We start from the raw sequence: 22,129 nt of genomic DNA on the forward strand, positions 1-22,129 counted from the left end.
TGGGAGCACCAGGTATTTGTGCATAGTCACACTTCCTAGCCCAACTCATAGCACTTCTTCTATGACTAGCCCATCTGTATGGCCCATCTGAAGTAGTTTGGTGACTTGATTGGTGAGGAAAAGAACTTAGAATATAATACTGCTCTAATCTTAACTAAGGTAATCTGCCAGTGAAGCAGCTTAGGAGATGGGACATTTGTGGCTTCGCTTTTTCAACTGCACAGTCCCTTGCTCCTCTTGCCTACCCACAATTTAAGGTTTGGACATTCACTGAATCTGTACCATGCTCAGGCTGCACAATCAACTGTATGTTGTGTAATAGTGATAGAAAGAGCATGGTCGCTTGATAGAGTCCACAGATGCAGGTGAAAATCCTGGTTAGAAGCTGTCACTAGTAAAGATTCTGGTTACTAGCTGTGACTTTGAGCAAGTGACTTTTTAGACTTCAATTTCCTTATCTGAAAATTGGGGATAATATGATAAGCCTTTGAAATGTAATATGAAGACTACTTAAGAGGAAATAACATTTGTAAAACATCTAGGAAACCATCTGATATACAGGCAACCTATACTCTTGATATTCATATTACTTTTAAAGTAATATTAGTTAGATATGAAAAAGTTTATAGTACTTCCTTAACAAAGTTTATTTTTAAAACATACATAGTTTTAATTAGCCTTTGTTGAAATTTACTTCATTCAACCCAAATAAAAGTAGAAATAAATAATTCTTTGTAGAAAATACTTGTATCTCACCTTAGTTGCTTCATTGATGATTTGGAACCTGGTGCTGTCTTTGCCTGTTGTGACTGAGTCTAGTAATGCCTGATAGGTGGACTTCTTGGAGAGCTGCTGTTTCTGGCGCCTACAGATGTGAAGTGTACAGATGCCTGAGAATTATTTGTGACTGTCAACATTCAATAGACTATATTACCAGGGACAAGTCATTAAAATTTACTATGATAGTAAGTGAATTAGGCACAGACAGTAATAGTATTCCAATAAAGTACTAACAGGAGTACTTTGTTATTAGAGTGCTAATAAAATTAATAGTACCAAGAAAAATACTAATAAAAGTGTTTATAACATAACACTACTAAAAGATGGTCCCTTGTCCCCTTTACTGAGAAGGTGGGGCAGTTTTCATAGATGACTTTTATTAGCTTATTAATTTCACTCCCTCTTTCCATGAAATGTACACTTTAATAAAAACTCAGTAATTTCTCGTAGAAATCAACATAATCTAGTGGTTTAACAAGGTGACCGGGAGTTCACTCTACAATTCCCTCTAAGGTACTTGTTCAAATTAAAATGATAGAATTTTCCTCCTCTAGAGTAGTGTGAATAAATTAGGAAGTTGTAATATATGATACAATTTTTGGTGATTTTAATTTCAGGATCACATAAGGCTCTGGGGAAACAGGCAATCTTATATAGTGATGGTGGAAGTACAAAATGATACAGTCCTATGGAGGGATATCTGGTAATAACTAAAATTTCAAATACATTTACTCTTTGACCCAGTAATCCCACTCCGGGAAATTTATCTTATAAATATGCTTGCATGTATAGGAAATGACATATGCATAGCTTTTCATTGTGTCAGAGCTAGTATATCAAAACAGCCCCAAAGTCTACCAATACGAGAAAAACTGAATAAATTATAGTACATTTACCCAAATGGAATACTATAAAGCTGTAAAAAGAGAGGACAATCCCCATATACTCATGCAAAGCTCTTCAGAATAAACTATGAAGCAGGAAAAAAGAGGTACACAATAGTAGATAGAAAACTACTTGGTATAAGAAGGATGGTGATATAAGAAGATATGCAGTCACAAATATTACTGGAAGGATAAATAAGAAATTAATCTGGTTACAACGACAAGATGTTGAATTGGGTGTAAGGGAACAGGAGTGAACATAATTTTTCAATATACAGTGGGGCCTTGACTTATGAGTTTAATTCGTTCCGTGATGGAACTCGTAACTCAAATTACTTGTATGTCAAATCACTGGCGTTCACTGTGACGTTCGCTGCGCCAACTAGCGGTGGGGTATCTGAAGCTGGCTCGTAACCCGAATTTTAGCTCGCAACTCAAAGCAAAAAATCGGCCGAGAGACAGCTCTATCTCGAAAAACTTGTTAGTTGGGACACTCATAAGTCAAGGCCCCACTGTATATATTTTTGTATTATTTGATTTTTGAACCATGTAAATGTATTATCTATTAAAAGACAAAGTTTTAACATCATTTAAAAACACTTAGACTTTTAAAATAACCTATTTACTGAAAATTTAAATACTACAGCAGTCATCTGTAATACTTTCAACAATAAAGATAAAAATACTACAGCAGTAGGTATATAAAGTTAAAGGCAAATGTCTGGGATAAATTCCTTAATCACCAAATTTCCTAATTGGTTCTTTCCTTATAAAGCCTATCAGTTCTCAAGAATTATTAAACATCAGTTTTGAAATAAGGTCAGAAATATTTCGATCTAAGGAATTAATTTCCTCTCCTTACCTGTAGAAAGCAATCTTGCTGCAGTTTTTGAAAATGTTTTTATCCACAGCTTCATCTTCAACACTAAATAAACAGATATTTTTAAAAGAGTTATTTTACATAGGGTTTGTGAATCCATTATTTGTCCCTCTCTAACTACAGTATGATCATGAGAAGTAAACCTCTGCAATGCAAAATTGTGTCATGGCCATCACATAACACAATAACACGTGCTATAGTACAGGATCCTTTTAGACATCATCCGTGGTAAAGAACAAAACATGACGTTCGGGATTACCCTGAAATTAGTAGAAAAAGAGCACTCTCACTTATGAGGAAGGGTTCTTTTATTTTTATTTTTTTCCAGTTGATTTTAATCCTATCCATTCTTTTTTTAAAAATATATATTTTATTGTTTTTTTACAGAGAGGAAGGGAGAGGGGTAGAGAGTTAGAAACATCAATGAGAGAGAAACATCGATCAGCTGCCTCCTGCACACCCCCCACTGGGGATGTGCCTGCAACCAAGGTACATGCCCTTGACCGGAATCGAACCTGGGACCCTTGAGTCTGCAGGCTGACGCTCTATCCACTGAGCCAAACTGGTTAGGGCAGGGGAAGGGTTCTTTTAAAATAATGAGCGAAAAATGGTCATGGAAGGAGGCTTGGCTTGGGGCTGTGAACACACAAGACAATATACAGTTGATGTATTATATAACTGTACCCCTGAAACCTATATAATTTAACAGATATCACCCCAATAAATTAAACTTATAAAATAAAATAATTAGTGAAGGCTATGAATACAACAATAAAATCTGAAGGAGCAAAAACAAACAAAAAAACCCAAATCAAACAAAAACCAATCCATCCATTTACTTACTCAACAAAATATTTTCAGAATATTCTTACTGAATGCTGGGTTCTGAGGAAGATACTAAAGACCGTTCATGATTTCTGTGAGAGCCTAACCAACCATCACAAATCAACCTGACAAATGCTACAATAGAGTTATGTGCAAGGTGCTAGAGTAAGAAGGGAAACAGGTGTAGAAGAAAAATCTTTAGCTTTTTAAGATGAAGACAATCTAAGTGTCAGTGTTTTTTAAGACCAACTTTCCAGAAAAGCTGGTTCTGGACTAGAACATGAACAAAATGTATATATATTGCTAATTGAGATTATGTATTTAATATATGCCCATTAACAACTACAAGGTATAAAGGGGGGGGGGGGGACATCATGCAGAGATGTGGCTGAATGCAGCTACAGTCAGCATGTCCATGATGAAAGCTATGACTGAACACCAATTTCAAAATATGAAAACAAGTCCAGACAGACATACTTGGCCATACTAAAAAATGATTTATCATGGAAGTAATCAAATCCCTCAGTCTTTGTTACTGTTTCTTTTAATTAAGTGTGAAATTGGCAGCCTTCTGTTTCCAGCTTTGAAGAATGACATGGGAAGAGGTGGGTACAGCCGAACTTTGTAAGCAACATGCTTGAAATTCATGGGTTAGAATTCTGATCACAACTCTTCCAGGTTTGTTAACCATCCTGAAAATATTTTATGAAGGTCTAGCTATTAATATCAACTAATCCCCGGGGAAGTGAGAAAAAAACCGATAAAGAGTAAATGCACACATACAAAGCATGCAGATAAGAAGTGCAATCAAACAATAAAAACGTCAAAGCCAGAATGTTGCTTGCAGGCCTTCCAGGGCCCTGGAGTCAGTCCCTGCAGGACCGCTGGGTCTTTACCTGATTTCCTCTTTTTCGGATACTTCCATGGTTCCCAAGTCACTTCACAGGCTCCAGGCTCTCGGTCCGAGTCCCTGGGCGACCTTTCCGGAACGAGGACAGCCCTCGTTCTAAACCATCACCAGCACGTCCCCGTCCTCAAGTGCCTGGGAAACGGGGAGTCCCCTCCAAATACGTAAGGAGTGACAATCCGACTCTTCCTCCTGGAATTTCCAGCCCCCGCCGAGCGTTTCTCTAGGGACTTATTTTATTGGGCAAATTTTTTCTTGGTAATGAGCGGCCGATGAGAAACTGCTGTCGTCAGAAACCGAAACTGCCTTTGCAGCAGAGGGGGGGCGTGTACGCCGAGTTCTAGCGGATGAAAATGTTCAGAGCATGAGCCAGGAAGGACCTAGAGGGCCGGCCCTGCCTGATTGCGGCGAGGCTTCTGCGGGTCTAGCTCAGTGCCGGTCGCGCCATTTACGCAAAACCGACCCACTCCCTCCCCGTCTTGAGTGGAAAGTGCCGGCCAGGTCTTTGCTGGGGCTTTATGTTCTCCACCCAGACCCTACAGTTAGTGTCACACTTCTTAGGGCTAGAAGGGGCTTTTTAAAAGAGGTTATACATATACTATACTCTCCAGTTTAGGAATCGCTTATGCTGCACCACCGCCACATTCCAGTCATTAAAACTCCAGACACCGATAACGCACTGCTAGACCCTAACCAGGCAACCAGATGACGGCGGCTTCCCGGACTTCTGGCCCCGAAGTCCTTTGACTTTGACGGGATAAGGGGCAGGAGCGAACTGGAGGAGGAGAGCCAAACACTCATGGGGTGTTGGCCTCGTCCCCAAACCTGTGCAGGGCTGGGCGAGAGGAGAGCCGCGTGAGGTGGGTGGCTTTTGGAGACCATCCGAACTCACCAAGGTGACCAGGGGGAAATGACAGAACGACGCCTGCGCAGTTCCCCCAAAGCCTCGCACCGAGCGGTGACGACGTCAGGAGGGCGGGGCCGCTGCGTCGCCAAACAAACGAACTTCGCGAGGGCGCGAGGACCCGGATGATCCGGCCCGCCCCCGCCCCCCTCCCCAAGCAGAGCCGGAAGAGGGCGGGACGAGCCGGAAGGAGGTGAAATGCTGTCGGTAGACACTCCAAGGCTGTGAAGATGGCGGCGGCTGCGTGGCTTCAGGCGCTGCCTGTCATTCTTCTCCTGGGGGCTCAACCGTCCCCATGGTCGCTTTTGGGCGCAGGGCCGGTACCCGTCGCTGCTGCCGACCGGTCCAAGTGGCACATTCCAGTACCGTCGGTGAGTGTTCCGAAGCCACGGAGCCCGGAGGAGCGAGGGGTGGGGCTACGGCGGCCCAAGGGGTCCATGAAGGCTCTGCGAAAGTCCGCTTCCAAAGGGGTGGGATCGCCGGGAGTGTCCTTGCGGTTGCTTCGCTGGGGCCCACCTCCCGGGAGCGGAAAGCCGCGAATTTCTGTGGGTGGATGAGCGGGAGTGCCCGGGCCACGCCGGGAGCGGGGAGGAGCGGGGAGCGGTTTCGTAGCCGAGTCAGAGAACTTTGGGTGCCTGGCCTGAGACAGGTAACCGCGATGTACAGGGCCAGAGTGGTTTCTCTTCCAGGTGAAGTTTTCCGGAATTCAGGGACCCCGGGTTGGGGAAGAGGGATAGGTAAACAGGCGTCTTTCTTTCCTCCCCTCTGCACTTTTTTGTTGCTGGATAGCTAGCTCTACGCACGAAGTTGGATGATTTCGTTGGAACCTTGAAATGGTTATTCCAAGTGTTGCCGTGTGGTTAGGAGCCCTAGGCATTAGCAAAATGTGTTCTAATACTAGAACGGCTAAAGTGGAAGACATAGCATTCTGAAATTTGATATGGTAAGGCTGGTCTTGCTTGTGGACCATTAGCTAGGTAGGTTTACCTTTTCTGTCTGTCCCCTTCCCCCCTTTTTAAACTCCATTGGAATAAGAGCCATCGTCCTGTGAGCAGGTAGCAATCAGGTGCAGGTAGGACATGCGGGAAAGTGTGAGCACTGGCTGAAACCACCGCGGCCTTTTTGTTGCATTCTGCTCCGCTCACGGGTTGGAATGCCCCAAACTTACTTGAGCTTTTATGTGGCAAGCACGATAGCTTTTGTTCATTCGGTGGAGAACTTTAGGTTCTCAATTTTAGGTGTTTACTTGTTACTAAAATGAGTTACATCTGGCTATCTTCTCATAGAATAGTTTTTTTTTTTTTTTTAATGATTGGTTATTTTGGCCAGTGATTGGTTATTTTGGCCAGTGATGGGTGGGTAAAGGGGATGAGCTGAAGACGGAGTACCTCCAGTGACGATTTAGGTTGGGATTTCTTGCAGCCTGCCTTCTAGAGTACCTGCCTCATAGCCTGAGGAGGGGGGCAAGGGGGAGGGATCGTGTCGGTACCGTTTCAAAATCCTGCAGTTTGGATATCGTGGAATTTTACTATAAGGGAGGCTATAGTTGCCTTTTTGTTGTTGTTAAGAAAATGAGCTTGGACATTTTATAAATTTAGGTTTTTATACTATTTAGTTTCTGCCTTGGGAATTGTTCTCATGCTAATTACCTTTCTCCTTTATCTTTGCAGGGAAAAAATTATTTTAGTTTTGGAAAGATCCTCTTCAAAAATACCACTATCTTCCTGAAATGTGAGTTTTTGCATTTCATGAAGTTTTTGTTTGAGTTTTTGAGTGATCTTTAAACTTTTAAATTACCTATTTTCTACCTCTGTTGACTTATTCTCAACATAAGTTCTGAAATTTCATAGTCCACTATCTAGGCATTAACATATGTGGTATAACTAAGGTCCTTTCACTGAATAATCTTCAGAATATTTACTGTGTGAACTTCCTTTTCTGGTTTTTTTGGCGTTTCCTGTATACAGTTGGCCCTTGAAAAATGAGGGGGTCAAGGGCTCTTACTCCCCACACAGTAAAAAATCCATGTATAACTTTTGACTGCCCCAAAACTTAAGTTGTTCTTCAGAATTTGTGGGGGATAGATTGGTTCCAGGACCCCCACAGATACTAAAATCAAAGGATTCTCAAGTCTCCTATATAGAATGGCATAAATCAATGCATACAGTCAGCCCTCTGCATCCCTGGACTCCTAACTGCTGATGAAAGCAATACGGGTATTTATTGGGGGGGAAAAAAAAAGGCATGTATAAGTGCAGTTCAGGCCATGTTGTTCAAGGGTCAGCTGTATAGTTAGACAAATTGGGTTGGTTGATTGCCAGCATGGTGTTTTAATCTGTTCTGAGTTATAGAGACAATACTGATTTTGCTTTTGTGTGCCTGATGGATGTTTACTGAACATATGACGTAGGTTTGTCAGATCACTGGCTGTGAAAGGATATGCATAGTGTATCTTTTGTTTGCAAAAGGAGTATTTTACCACTTGGATCTTTGCAAGAGGAAACTCAAAGATATTCTTTATTAGGAAATAGGGGTTACGTAGAACAAAACCAGTCTGTCCAGTTTAAAAACCACTGAATCCAAAATATCCCATTGTGCATTAAAGAAAAGCTTCCTTTTATTTCTGAAACTGGCTTTATTTCAGAGAACATAGGCAGCTCTATTTCAAGATCAAGGATAAAAATCTAAGTCATCCATGTATATTTCTATGCATAGCTCTCTCCATGAAGTGCAAACTTGGTTTGATGATTTTATCCTTTTAATAATTTAGTAAGTAGTTATTAAAAACTTACTATGTGCCAGGCACTGTTTGAGACAGCAGGGAAGTGATAGGAAAGGACCTTTCTCTAGTTGAATTTACTGGGGTTGAAGGAGAACTATATAATCTCCTGATAAATGACTTAAATTTCATATAAGTCAAATCTACTCTGACACACTGGTCTTTCTTATGAGGTTGGTTTGCTAGATTAGAGTAGCTTTTAGGGGTAGCAGTGTTTTATCTTTTGTCTGACAGTCTGTGTTGTGGTTTGGCTAGTGACGGGCTGTGAAAGAATTCTCAGAAGAAGAGATGCAGAGAGGAAGATTTTTTTACTTCAAAGGAGCAAAGGGTCAAGTATTGCTAGTCAGTACAAGGCTGGGAACCAAAGGTTGCTTGCTCTTTTAAGCAATGGCTATTGCAAAGGAGGAGGGAGGATTCTGTTGAAGTTGAGCAGATACCAGGGCGGGTTGTCTTGAAAAGTTACTTTGCTTTCCAGGAGACAGTCCCGCAGATGTCCTAAGGAGGTGTCTTATCAGTATTTTTCCCACGCCTGTAAAACATGCTTAGAACAAAAGTCAGTGAAGAGTTCAAAGAGGCTTGTTTGAAGGGGAGTAGGGACAGGAACTTTTCTACTAACTAGAGACTACTTTGGCATGAATTATTCCTGTGTTGATAAAATAGCAGGGTGGAGGAGGGGGATGCAAGGATGTAGCCTTGGGAGTAGCTTATCTTGTCCTGTAGTTTGAACAGAAGGGCTGTTTGAATCAGAGGAGCCAATAATCTTGTGGTTTAATTACCAGGTGCTTCTCATAAATTGTGGAAGGCCAGAGCAAAGGAAAGGAAAGGACTTTTTTTGTCTTTACAGCCTGTATGCTATTCTTTAGTTTTATTATGTACAGTCTTTTCTCACCTGTTTTTTTATCTAGTGGTGTTTTGCCAAGTTACACAGGGTACATATTTTGAAGCTACATACATTTCATTGTTTTTGGAGGATTTGCAGCTCCTTAAAATTTGCATTATCTTTCACTTTACTTCTGTGCTTTCTCATATTTACCATGTCTCTGATCTTATACTTTTGTGGGTGTGTTATATAGCTTTCCATGAAACTGGCAGGACCATTTTCATGATCTCTTAAAGCCATCCCATTCAAAGTTCTAACATAAATAGTATTTTTGCAGCCAAGTTTCCTTGCAAATCTCCTCTTTAGGGGCACTTCTCTTTTTTAAAACTTTATTCTTTATTGATTTAATTTATTTTACTTATTTTATTTTATTTTATTGATGTCTGAGAGGAAGGGAGAGGGAGAGAGAGATAGAAACATCAGTGATGACAGAGAATCATAGATCGGCTGCCTCCTGCATGCCCCCTACTGGGTATAGAGCCCACAACCAGGCGTGTACCCTGTCCTGGCTCAACCACTGAACCACACCAATTGGGTTAGGGGTACTTCTTAACAGCTTTTTTTTTTTAAATTAATCCTGCCTCTGTATGGTTCTTCTGAGTAGTTCATAGCAAGCTAGCAATATCCTTTTACAGTCCCATAAATTCTGTTCAGCACATCAGATTTTAATTGAACCTTGTAAAAGTGTGTTATTTAAACATTAATTTGAAAAACCAATTTAAAACAAAAAAAGTAAAAGATTATAACTTTAGGTATGCTGCTTTTGTAAGAACCAAAATAGGTTCCTAGGTGCAGTCATGTTTATTTGTCATGTTTGCATAAAGTTGGAATCTCTAGTATATTTTCCTTTCTATAAGAAGAAGCAAAGTAAAAGGTAATGTTGACCCTCCTTCCCCCCCAGACAGCAAATCACTTCCAAATCTTCCAATACCTTGGTCCACTAGAATATTGTGTTCCAGACTAAGTTAATGAGGTGTTTATGATTTCGTAAGGTTCCTTGAGGTTTCTCTTAAGGTGGGTTTTGAAAAGAATCTAATACTCTTTTATTTTTGCTTTTGCTATTTTCTACCTTCCCCTCCAGGTTTGCTTTTTATTCATAGTTCAATCTTGGTATCTTTCAAGGTTTAAACCATGAATTTTCTCCTTGGTGGAACTATTTTGAATATTGCCTTTTGATATCTCTAATGTTGTTATTCCTTATCTCTCCAACTAGAATGGAGTCTTTTTAAGGGTTTTACTAATTTTTCCCCTCCTATTTCCATCTTTGGCCTATCACAGTGCCATGTAGCATTGTATTTAAGTGCTCTGCTCAATAGATATTTGAATGATAATAGAAGACTGGTTTTAATTTAGAACTGCTTTATTGTTTCCAGATTTTTCTCTACAGAAATCCAGGTTTTAAAGCAGTGGTTCTCAACCTTCTGGCCCTTTAAATACAGTTCCTCATGTTGTGACCCAACCATAAAATTATTTTTGTTGCTATTTCATAACTGTAATGTTGCTACTGTTATGAATCGTAATGTAAATATCTGATATGCAGGATGGTCTTAGGCGACCCCTGTGAAAGGGTCGTTCGACTGCCAAAGGGGTCGTGACCCACAGGTTGAGAACCGCTGTTTAAAGCATAAAAATAGATACAGTTTCAAAGTTTAAAAACTGCTTAACTGCTTTTTCTTTTTGGGGTAACTTAATTTTATATGAAGACTATCCAGTTGTTTTTGCATATATTACTTCATTACCTTCTGTTCAGAGAAGAGATGGTCTATGAATATCTCATTTTAGCAGAAAATAAATGGGGTGGTGGGGTTTATCTTTTATTCACAAAGATTTTTCTTTTGTAGTTGATGGAGAACCTTGTGATGTATCTTTGAATATAACGTGGTATCTGAAAAGTGCTGATTGTTACAATGAAATCTACAACTTCAAGGTAAGGAACATAAAATTACAGACTTTTCTTGGACTTTAGAGATCATCAGGTCCAAATCCAAGAGAGGAAGGAGTGTCATGAAGCCATGGAGGAGAAAAACAAACTAGAGTCCATGTTTCCCAAGTTGCAGACGTAGTTAATTGCCAGGAGTTCTCAAACTTTCTAGTCTCAGAATTCTGTAACAATTTAAATATTATGTAGACTCCAAAACGCCTTTGTTCATATTGTATTTATATTAAAAATTAAAACTGTGCTCACTTCGGCAGCACATATACTAAAATTGAAACGGTGTGGTGAAGATAGCATGGCCCCTGTGGAAGTATGACATGCAAATTGGTGAAGTGTTCCATATTTTAACAAAAAAAAGAAAACTGAGAAAATAGAGAAACATTTATTCATAATAATAAATATTTATTCAGCAATAGTAAACTCACTGCATGTTAATACAAAAAAATTTTAATAAAAAAACTAGAAAAAACACGCCAGAAGAGTGGTATTATTTTGTATATTTGCAAATCTCTTTATTTAATGTCTGGGATAGTAGAAGACAGCTGGAATCTTGTATCCTTTATTCAGACTGTTTCGATGTTATTTTGGTTGAAGTCTGTGCACAAACTGTAGGCTCACACAGATATGTAGTTGGAAAAGGAATAATATTTTTTAAATGTTTTCAGTTAATTGTGGATATTGTTCTTTGATTCAATACCCAAATGTAGCAAGTGGAATTTCATAAAGGTTAATGGTAATGTGGAATCTGAAACCATGTCAGTGAACTTTTTTTTTTTACTCTGTTATAGTAAATTAAATTGGTGTGTTTTTACTTTGAATGGACTTTGACCCATCTTTGATTTTGTAACATCATTCATTGGTCATTTAGAAAATACTGGTTGGTTAAATTATATAAACTTTCCAAATATTTACTCATTTTACAATTAACTCGAAATTATTTTTATCAGTATCACCCTTCAGTTTCATCAGAACCTCCTTAAATATTAGAAGTTGTTAAGCTTATGGTGAGGCAAATAGCAAGTTTCCCAAAATTCCAGTTTTTACTTGAAAATTTAAATGTTATCATTGGCAATGAATACTGTCCGTTGTCTTCCGTGAAGTGACAACTTCCCTTTGCCCATTTTCAAGAAAATATCTTCCAACTAACCAAGTCTGAAAAACTAGTTTGTCAGTCATTGTTTCAAGTAAATGAAAAAAGTAGACAGTTTAGCTTGTAAGTTAAAACAATTGCAAAGTGCTTTATCTTGACATAATCATTTATAGTATTTTGCACATTCCCTATTTTGTCTCATAGAATATTAAAAAGGCATGTACTCAGAGGTTCAGATTTAAGCCCTGGCTGGGTAGCTCAGTTGGTTAGAACATTGTCTCAGTAAACCAAGGTTGTGGATCAATCCCTGGTCAGAGCACATATAAGAATCAATGAATGATTGCATGGATGGGTGGAATAACAAATCCATGTTTCTCCTCTCTCTCTCTCTTTCTCTCTCTCCCCCTCCTTCTCTCTCTCCCCATTCCTCTCTCTCTCTTAAGTCAATAAATAATTTTTTTAAAAGTTCAGATTTAATGACTTTAATAATGATTACTGCTTCATCAAAGACATTCTTACATAAAACTAGCTTTTTAAAAAAAAAAAAAATTGCAACTTTGCCCTGGCTGTTTCGTCTCAGTGGATAGAGCGTGGGCCTGCGGACTGAAGGGTCCCGGGTTAGATTCCGGTCATAGGCACATGGCCAGGTTGCGGACTCGATCCCCAGTGTGGGGCGTGCAAGAGGCAGTCAATCAGTGATTCTCTCTCATCGTTGATGTTTCAATCTCTCCCTCGCCCTTCCTCTCTGAAATCAATAAAATATATAAAAAAATAAATAAATAAATGCAGGTTTGTGACTATGAAGAGTACAATGAGTACTAGTACAGGTAGGTGCCATTGCCTTGGTTCCTGATAAGGGGCAGCAGTTTTATTCATCATTACTTTTGTACTATTAGTAGAAGGCAAATAACATGATGATGATGGCAAGCAAATAACATATGATGATGAGGAAGAAGAGGAGGAGGAAGGAGGGGAGGGAATAGTTTTGACCTCTTAGACCTCATAAATGAAAGGGGTCTTGGACCATACTTTCAGAATTACCATTGTACACTGTACTTGAAGATTTATGGCTCCAGATGGATTTTTTTAGGTCTTTTTCATTCTTTCTTAATTTTATTTTATTTTATTACAATTCTCCTACTATTCTTGAGGTTTCTTTTCAAAGATAATCTGACTGGTCTTAAAAATAACTACCATTCAGTCAGTTTTTCAAACCATAAACATTTTAAATCTCTCCCTAATATTAGGGTTTAAATTATCTTTTTGTGGTGGTAATTGTTTTTTGCATTTGTTATACAACATTGGATAGGATTAATAGGAGGAGGACTAAAGCACTGAAGAATTAAGAGAGATGATAATATCAGAATATAATTTGAGCCCTAACCAGTTTGGTTCAGTGGATAGAGTGTCAGCCTGCAGACTGAAGGGTCCCAGGTTCGATTCCGGTCAAGGGCATGTACCTTGGTTGCGGGCACATCCCCAGTGGGGGGTGTGCAGGAGGCAGCTGATCGATGTTTCTCTCTCATTGATGTTTCTGGCTCTCTGTCCCTCTCTCTTCCTGTCTGTGAAAAAAATCAATAAAATATATTTAAAAAAAAAGAATGTAAAAATTATTTTGTATTGTCACGGGACAAAATTATGGAAATGACAAGCAGATAGAGATGTGATATTGGACCTTAGGAAAAAGAGGGCGAGGTTAGGCATGTAGATATCAGAAAAATACACAGAACTGATTAGTGAAGCCACAAAAATGGAGTTTTTTCAGAGTATCAGCAGTGGACTATTAATGGCTTCAACAATTTTTTGCTCTATCTTAGCTTATGAGCACAAGTATATCTTTTCATTGGTGGTATTAATTTAGTCAAGTAACTCTTGTTTTATATACAGTGGGGCCTTACTGTACTTACGAGTGTCCCGACTAACGAGTTTTTTGAGATACCAGCTGTCTCTCAGCCGATTTTTTGCATTGAGTTGATAGAGTAATTTGAGTTAAGGAGCTCCTTAATGAGCTCGGTCTCGGAATGAATTAAACTCGTAAGTCAAGGCCCCACTGTATATATACCGGTATACACACACACACACACACACACACACTGGGGAAAAGATTCACAGCTATCAAAGTTGAAGAAACCCATGTACTTATTTTACCTCACATCCCTGTTATCTCCATATTTGTTAGCTATATTATTTTTATGGTACCCTCCTCACCTTTTCTCCCCCTTTCCAGTCTGTTTACCTTTTCCTTTTTTCACCTTATTGGTCTGGCTAGAATCTCCAGTGTGATTTTGAGTAATAGTAGTAAGAGTGGATATCCTTGTCTTGTTCCTGATATTAAGGAAGAAGCAGTCAGTCTTTTACTGTTACGTATGATGTTAGCTATAGCTTTTTGGTAGATGGCCTTTATCAAGGTGATGAAGTTCCATTTTATTCCTAGTTTGCTAAGAGTTTTAATCATGAATGGATGTTGACTTTTGACAAGTGATATTTCTGCATCTATTGAGATTGTAAAAATCATTTAAGTATATTTTCTTGTAACAAAACCCTCTGCAGTGGTTCTCAACCTTCCTAATGCCGAGACCCTTTAATACAGTTCCTCATGTTGTGGTGACCCCCAACCATAAAATTATTTTTGTTGCTACTTCATAACTGTAATTTTACTACTGTTATGAATCGTAATGTAAATATCTGATATGCTATATGTGTTTTCCGATGGTCACGACCCACAGGTTGAGAACCGCTGCCTAGAGTCTGTTTCCCAGTTTTGCTAGAATTTTTAGAGGAACTACCCTTTCTTTAGAGTCTAACACTATTAGAGTCTAGGATACTATTATATAGAGTCTTTATTTGCTGTTAATTTTTAAAATAGTAAGCCCCAAACTATATTTGTATAATAGGTGATCTATATGTTTTAAATATCTTACTTGTGAAAGTAAGTTAAATACTTTGTATTTTTTTATTTTTCCAGACAGGAGAAATGGAGAAATATTTGGAAGACCTTAGGGAAAAAAGGGGCTTGTCCGGGAAATATCAAACGTCATCAAAATTGTTCCAGAACTGTAGTGAACTCTTTAAGGCACAGGTAATGTTTGGTAGTAGCTGGAGGGAAATAGAAAAGATGAAAAAATGTAATGCCGGTATTTTTGGTGATATCTATTTCCTGCTCCTCAGTTCGATCTTCTGACAGAAATAAGTTAGAAGCATGTTTGGATTGGTGCATAGCCAGTCACTTACATAATTTCTTATCATAAAAAAGGATGTACTTTATTTGTGTGTAAAAAGCAAACCCCAATTTTTTTTATATTGGTTAAGATACATAACATAAAATTTACCATTGTAATAATTTTAAGTGCACCATTCACATTGTTTTGCAATTATAACCAGTAGTCATCTTCAGAACTTTTTCGTCTTCCTGAATGACACTTTATAACCATTAAACAGTAACTCCTACACACATGTTCCTGGTAACTATTCTACTTCCTGTCTCCATGAATTTGACTACTTTAGATACCTTACAGAAGTAGAATTATAACAATATTTGTTTGGCTCCTTGCACTTAATGAAGTGTTTTCAAGGTTTATCCATATAGTACGTATCAGAATTTCTTTCCTTTTTAAGGCTGAATAATGTTTCCTTGTACATATATAACACATCTTGTTTATCCATTGATGGACATTTGAAATCCACAATTTTTAATTATTTTGTCATCTCATCTAATTGGTATATCCCCAGAAAAGTCAGCATTTTTAGATTTTATTGCTACAGACCTGAAGTGAAAGGGTTGAATTTTACACATTTAAGTGGGATTTATATTATAAAATTATCTTCTCTTAGAAATAGGATCAGACACAAATTTATAAACAAAAATATATCTTTTAATCACAAATTATATATCTTATAGGTGTTAAAAATAGTTACTGTAACTATAGCCTTTGCTTTGTGTTTACTGAATTTAAATATTGCTTCAGAATACTTAGCAAATTTCCTTGAAGAGGCAAGGAAGTTCATGGAGAGCTAGGTTTTCTGTCTAGTTACTAGAAGTAGTTTATTGATAAGGCTTTAATGAATAATTAGTAATAAGCAAATGAAGTAATTGATAATCGAACTGTAAAGATTGAGTTCTTATTATAACTTGGATTTTATGGACTTGGAGGAAAAAGAAAATATCTTGTAGTGGTGGAAGAATGGTAGAAAAAGAAAACTAGGAACAATGTGATATTGAGTAGGGGGTTTTCTGTTTGTTCTCCAAATTTCCCCCCCCCTCCCCCCCAGGCTAGGAGAATCATTCAGCCTTTGCTCGATTTCATTTGGAAAGCTACCTATTGTATACTGTTGCCCAAAGTTTCCTAATTTTAGATCTGCTATAATCTTTCCAGGGTGTTGGCATATACCCCTATTGGTAAGGTTTCCTCTCCTCAGTCTAATGCAGTGGTTCTCAACCTTCTGGCCCTTTAGATAGAGTTCCTCATGTTGTGACCCAACCATAAAATTATTTTTGTTGCTACTTCATAACTGTAATGTTGCTACTGTTATGAATCGTAATGTAAATATCTGATATGCAGGATGGTCTTAGGCGACCCCTGTGAAAGGGTCGTTTGACCACCAAAGGGGTCACGACCCACAGGTTGAGAACCGCTGGTCTAATGTAACAGTTGAAATACGTGCTCTAATTACTCAGGAAGTAAAATGCCTCACCTGCTGATAACTGGTAAGAAAGGTAAACGTTATAATTAGAGTAGGTTTTTTATAGCTAGGGAGTGTGTGGCGGTGGAAGGAGCAGTGGACCAAAGAATTAGGAACCTTAGGTTCAAATTCAAAGCTTTGTAGCTTTGAGCCACATTTTCCTTATCTGCAGAATGATGGGGAACTATAAGATCCCTCCATCCAAAGCATATATCTTTTATCTAAGGTTTGGCATTCTTAAATATCTATAATTCTTATAGCAGAATTGAGTGGCCAGTTTGCTTTGGTAGTATTTTTAGTTCCCAGCAGGGTTTTATTCACTCGTTTGTGGTTAATTGAAAATCTTTTGTTTGTCAATGTCATCTATACTAATAAATGGGTAATATGCTAATTAGGGTGGACGTCTTCCGGATGACCTTCCAGACGTTTTTCCAGACAAAGCTGCAGTGGCTGCAAAGGGCCGAGGCTCAGGCTGGCAGTGGCAGCAGCAGCTGGGTAATGGGGGCGGCACCTTCCCCTGATCTGTCAGGTCGCCTCCCGCAGGGGGAGGTCAGACTGCAGCTTAGGCCGGGGGGGCCGAGGCAGAGGAGGTTAGGGGCGATCAAGCCGGCAGGGGGTCAAGGTAGGGGCAATCAGGCTGGCAGGCAGAGGCAGTTAGGGGTAATTAGGCAGGCAGGCAGAGGGGTTAGGGGCGATCAGGCAGGTAGGCAGAGGGGTTAGGGGTGATCAGGCAGGCAGGCAGGCAGGCGAGTGGTTAGGAGCCAGTGGTCCTGGATTGCAGAGGGTGTAGGCTGGGCTGAGGGACTGCCCCTCCCCCCCATGCACGAATTTCGTGCACTGGGCCTCTAGTCCTATATAATAATTCTTCTATATAATAAAAGGGTAATATGCAAATAGACTGAATGACAGAACAACCGAACAACCAATCAAAGCGTAATATGCTAATGATATGCTAAGGCTGCTCAACCGTTCGCTATGACATGCACTGACCACCAGGGGGCAGATGCTCTGACTGGTAGGTTAGCTTGCTGCTGGCGTCCGGCCGATTGGGACTGAGCGAGATGGGCCAGACACGCCCTGGAGCCCTTCCAGGTCCGATTGTGTACTGGTGGGGTCCCTCAGCCTGGTCTGTGCCCTCTCACAATCCGGGATCCCTCAGGGGATGTCGGAGAGCCTGTTTCAGCCCGAACCTGCAGGCCACTCCCCTTGGGAGGGTGCCAGACGCAAGGCTCATGGCTGGTGAGTGCTGCTGCAGTAGTGTGAGGTTCTTCTGATCGGGACTGATTGGGTAGGACTGGGATGAGCGGGAGTGGCAGGTAGAAGCTGCAGGCAGCATTGGACTGTGGGTTTCGGCCTGATCCCTGCAGGCCACTCAAAGGGACGCAACCCATGCACAAATTTGTGCAACAGGCCTCTAGTGTTATTATATTTACTGTTTTAACGTGTTTTGCTTTAACCATTTTTATGGCTTTAGAAATATACTTTTATTATATATCTTTAATTTTAACTTTATATTTCTTTCATAGAGCTTTTCTGGGGATTCTGTGCATCGATTGCCTCTTTTAGGAGAAAAGCAGGAGGTAATTGTTTTCCTTGTTAAATATTTCTAGGAGTAAAGTGAAATTTTTGAATTAATTTTCTTATCTTTTTTTTAATGTTTAAGGCTAAGGAGAACGGAACAAATCTTACCTTTACTGGAGAAAAAATTGTAAGTGTAGTAGGAAATTCAACTTTCTTATGTTTGTGTATTTTGAATTATCTTGATATGCTAACATTTAAAAAGAAATAAGACTGGAAGCTGTACACCAAAATGTTGATAATGATTGTCCCTGGATGGTGATATGAGTGATTTTTATTTTCTTCTTTGTGTTTTCTGTATTTTTCATATTTTCTGCAATCATTTTGTATTGTTTTTATAATTACTATCCAATACATATATTCAACTTTGCTTTTAAAAATAAAAGCAAAGGTGACAGGCAAAAGAATTTATTTGAGATCCAGGAAGAATTGCAATCCTGGGAATCACTGATTCTGGCAGAAACCCAGGTAGTGTTCTGATTAGGAGGTAAAAAGGGGTATTTATGAGAAAGGGAGGTGGGAAATGATATGAATTGAAGCAAGGAATTTTTGTTGATGTTAATAAGTTAAGGAAGGAATTTCTATAAGTGCAAATAAGCTAAATTATTCTTTCATTCTACATCAGTGGTTCTCAACTTTCCTAATGCCGTGACCCTTTAATACAGTTCCTCATGTTGTGGTGACCCCCAATTTCATTGTTACAAATTGAACATAATTAAAGCATAGTGACTAATCACAAAAACAGTTTGTAATTAAATATGTTTTCTGATGGTCTTAGGTGACCCCTGTGAAAGGGTCATTCGACCCCCAAAGGGGTCGCGACCCACAGGTTGAGAACCACTGCTCTACATGGTGGTGCTAATTCTAAAGAATGTCTTTAGTTTTCAGTCTGGTAGTCTGGCACTCTGCCTTTCTGTTAGCTTTGCAAACAGTTGTTTAGAATACAGTGTTGATTTGGCCCATTCCAAAGATTTGAGGAGTAAGATGTGCAAGGCAATTGCCCTGGGGTGGCAGCTCTAGCTTCATTTTGAAGTGGTTCCGGTTATATTATTTTTCACAAATATTACTTGTAAATAGGAAGAAACTTTTAAGAAAGAATCTTCAACTCCACCTAAAATTATCTTATAATAGAATATAACTGGAATAGATAGTGAGATAGGTTGAAGTCTATATGCTTAAAAATTTCATAATTCACAATAACTAATTCATCAAAACTTTGTCAGTTAAAAATATAGAAGAAATAATACAGTTATCCTGTTGGGTCATGCTTTTTACAAAACTGATTAAAGCTTTTAATTTATAACAACTTTATTAAGACATATACATATCTCAGAATTTACTCTTTTAAAACATACAATTCAGTGGTTTTTAGTATATTTACAACCATCAGTTATTATCTACTTCCAGAACATCTTCATCACCCCAAAAAGTAATGGCATAGCCGTTAGCAGTCACAACTCATTCCATCCTTCCCCCAGCCCTAGGCAACCACTATTCTTCTGTCTTTAAGGATTTGCCTGTTCTGTTCATTTCATGTAAATGGAATCATGCAATTTTTGGACCAATGTCTGACTTCTGTCACAATTTAAAACTGCCTTGACTTTTACTGTTTTGTTGTGCAGAGCCTGAAGATCAGCCAGAGGTGAGTGAGTAGGGTCTTCTCAGGTCTCTCTCAGTCATGTGTGCACAGTCTCACACATACATGCAGACCCTGCATGTACTCCTCGCCTTCTAGATTTCCAGGGATAGCTTAGAACTCTTCAAAACGCCTATGGACATCTTAATTCCAATTTTTCTTTTTAAGTTTTTAGTCAGCCTCTTGATGGCCTCACCTAGTAACACTGGCGGGGGCACCTGGGATCTTTCACACTTGCTAAGTGTTTTTGAGAGTGCCCTGAGTACCAGGGTCCTTCCCGCTGAGTGAGCTGAGTGAGGCCATATACATGTTAAGCCCTGGGAATGGAGCTTTTCAGCACCTTGCAGAGACCTCTGGGTTTTACGGGGCCTCCAAACTTGTTTTCCCCCCCAGTGGTTGCCAAACTTCTATTTTTCACAGTTGTTACAGTTGTGAGCATTTTGGTTTCAGGGACCTTCGAATGGGCATAGGATTAGGGTGAACAAAAACACCACAAGCTTGCTTTTTCTACTGGATTCAGCTACTTTTCTTACTGAGATTACTCTTCAGTTATTTATTTTTCTTCAGGAAACAGTTGTAGAATTTCCAGAGTTCCAAAAAAGTTAATTTTGATAGTTTTTGCCCATATTCTTGTGGCTTTTATGGGTGAGTGTATTTTGAGAGTCCTTATTTTGCCATTCTAGAAGTATTTCCACCCTCCCTCCCCCTATTATAATTGTACAGAATTTTAACCTAAATATTAGGCATGGCAGACTTCATTACTTTTTTTTTTTTAAGCGGAGAATGTCCATTGGATTTTTTCTTATTGCTCATATGTATATATTTAGTACTATAAAAATTTTAGAAAATATACATAAATGAAAAGAAAATAATCATCCATAATACTACCACACACTGAGACTATAAATATATTTATCTTGTCTTTTGTCTTTGTGCATATTTATATCTAATTTATTTAAAAATAGGAATCTTACAACATGTATTAACTATAACTTTTTTAGCTTAGCAATATAACTTGGACATCTTTCCAGTTGAGTTAAATATTTATGGCATATTTATTTAAATGCCTGAATGGTATTTTATTGTTATGAATACATTGCAATTTGTTAACAGATCCTGGACACTTGTGTTTCATTTTCTTGTAATTTTAAACAGCACTGCAGTGAATATTTTTGTAGATATATTAGTCTTTAGATTTAACAATTTCTTGTTGGTGAACATTTTGCTTCTATAACTTGTGCCCTGGCCGGTGTTGCTAAATGGTTAAAGCATTGGCCCATGCACCAAAGGATGGCAGGCTTGATTCTCAGTTAAGGGCATGTACCTGGGTTGCAGGTTCCATCCCTGGTGTGGCGGGAGGCAACCGATCGCTGTATCTCTCCTACATATTCTTTCTTCCCACCCCCACTCCCCATTTGCACTCTCTCTAAAAATTAATGGAAAAATATCCTTTGGTGAGGATTTAACAATAACAACAAAATCCTTTGTAATTTCATTTTCTAGCCGTTTCCTGTGATTACACAGAACATACGCATATTAATAAAGACGAGATTATATTTTATATACTGCTATGTAATTTTTTCTTTTTACTTGACAAATTAGTACATTTAACACTACTTCACCTTTTTATGTCTGTGTGCTATTTCACTTTATTGGAATTTTTATAATTAACACCCAGCTGATGTGCATTGGGTTGTTTCCAGATTTTCACTGTTATGGATAAGGTCACATTCATAATGTCTAATTACATCCTTTTTTTTTTTTAAATTCCTCACCTGAGGATATTTTTCCATTGATTTTTTTTTTTTTTTTTTTTTTTTTTTTCAGAGAGAGTAGAAGAGAGAGGGAGAGACAGAGAGAGAAATGTCAATGTGAGAGAAACACATGGATTGGTTGCTTCCTGTATATGCCTCACAAGGGCCCCGGCCAGGGAGGAGCCCACAACGTAGGTATGTACCCTTGACCGGAATTGAACTCAGGACTCTGGTCTGCAGTCCGATGCTCTATCCACTGAGCCAAACTGGCTAGGGCTGTCTAGTTATATCTTTGTGCACATTTATAATATTTCTTTGGGCTAAATTCCTGGAGGTGGAATTGTTGGGTCCAAGTTCCTGTATGATTTTTAAATTCTTTTTTTATGTTTTGCCAAAGTGCTCTGGAGAGAAACATTGTAGAAATTTGTTATTAAAAGAAAATCAGACGAGTTTCCCTATTTCCTAACAAACTGGCTATTTTAATTTAAAGCATTTTATGCAGTTTGGTTAAATTGTTTAAATTGTACTTTTAAAAAATGGTTGTTAAAACTGAACATTTATTTATATGCATATTAGCTATTTGTAAATTGTGTTTTATTCAGTGACCTTCTGTTTA

At 38.7% G+C, this 22,129-nt stretch overlaps 2 protein-coding genes and 1 non-coding gene across 14 annotated transcripts in view; 2 read left to right on the forward strand and 1 right to left on the reverse strand.

Moving 5' to 3' along the window:
- GANC (glucosidase alpha, neutral C) overlaps positions 1 to 5,245 on the reverse strand; it is an 81,875-nt gene extending 76,630 nt beyond the window's left edge. For 2 of the 5 annotated variants that reach the window (XM_070424522.1, XM_070424541.1), the window contains exons 1-3: positions 4,266 to 5,157; positions 2,527 to 2,589; positions 757 to 865 (exon numbers count right to left, since the gene is read on the reverse strand). In XM_070424522.1, the coding sequence (XP_070280623.1) occupies positions 757 to 865; positions 2,527 to 2,589; positions 4,266 to 4,294 (201 nt within the window). In that variant the 5' untranslated portion in view covers positions 4,295 to 5,157. The other 3 variants (XM_070424506.1, XM_070424515.1, XM_070424531.1) reach the window with 3 other exon arrangements.
- A 110-nt stretch (positions 5,246 to 5,355) lies between these two features.
- TMEM87A (transmembrane protein 87A) overlaps positions 5,356 to 22,129 on the forward strand; it is a 45,505-nt gene continuing 28,731 nt past the window's right edge. For 5 of the 8 annotated variants that reach the window (XM_070424556.1, XM_070424573.1, XM_070424592.1 and 2 more), the window contains exons 1-6: positions 5,356 to 5,551; positions 6,851 to 6,911; positions 10,681 to 10,766; positions 14,831 to 14,944; positions 18,072 to 18,125; positions 18,209 to 18,253. In XM_070424556.1, the coding sequence (XP_070280657.1) occupies positions 5,411 to 5,551; positions 6,851 to 6,911; positions 10,681 to 10,766; positions 14,831 to 14,944; positions 18,072 to 18,125; positions 18,209 to 18,253 (501 nt within the window). In that variant the 5' untranslated portion in view covers positions 5,356 to 5,410. The remainder of the gene's footprint in view (positions 5,552 to 6,850; positions 6,912 to 10,680; positions 10,767 to 14,830; positions 14,945 to 18,071; positions 18,126 to 18,208; positions 18,254 to 22,129) is intronic. The other 3 variants (XM_070424600.1, XM_070424609.1, XM_070424617.1) reach the window with 2 other exon arrangements.
- On the forward strand, positions 11,017 to 11,122 carry LOC139000272 (U6 spliceosomal RNA). The gene has a single exon (XR_011469555.1). It is a non-coding gene; the product is annotated as a U6 spliceosomal RNA (small nuclear RNA).

The sequence above is a fragment of the Myotis yumanensis genome, unplaced genomic scaffold (assembly GCF_028538775.1).
Source record: "Myotis yumanensis isolate MYYU_CA2020_CCGP unplaced genomic scaffold, mMyoYum1.0.hap1 SCAF_1, whole genome shotgun sequence".
Taxonomy (NCBI): Eukaryota; Metazoa; Chordata; class Mammalia; order Chiroptera; family Vespertilionidae; genus Myotis; species Myotis yumanensis.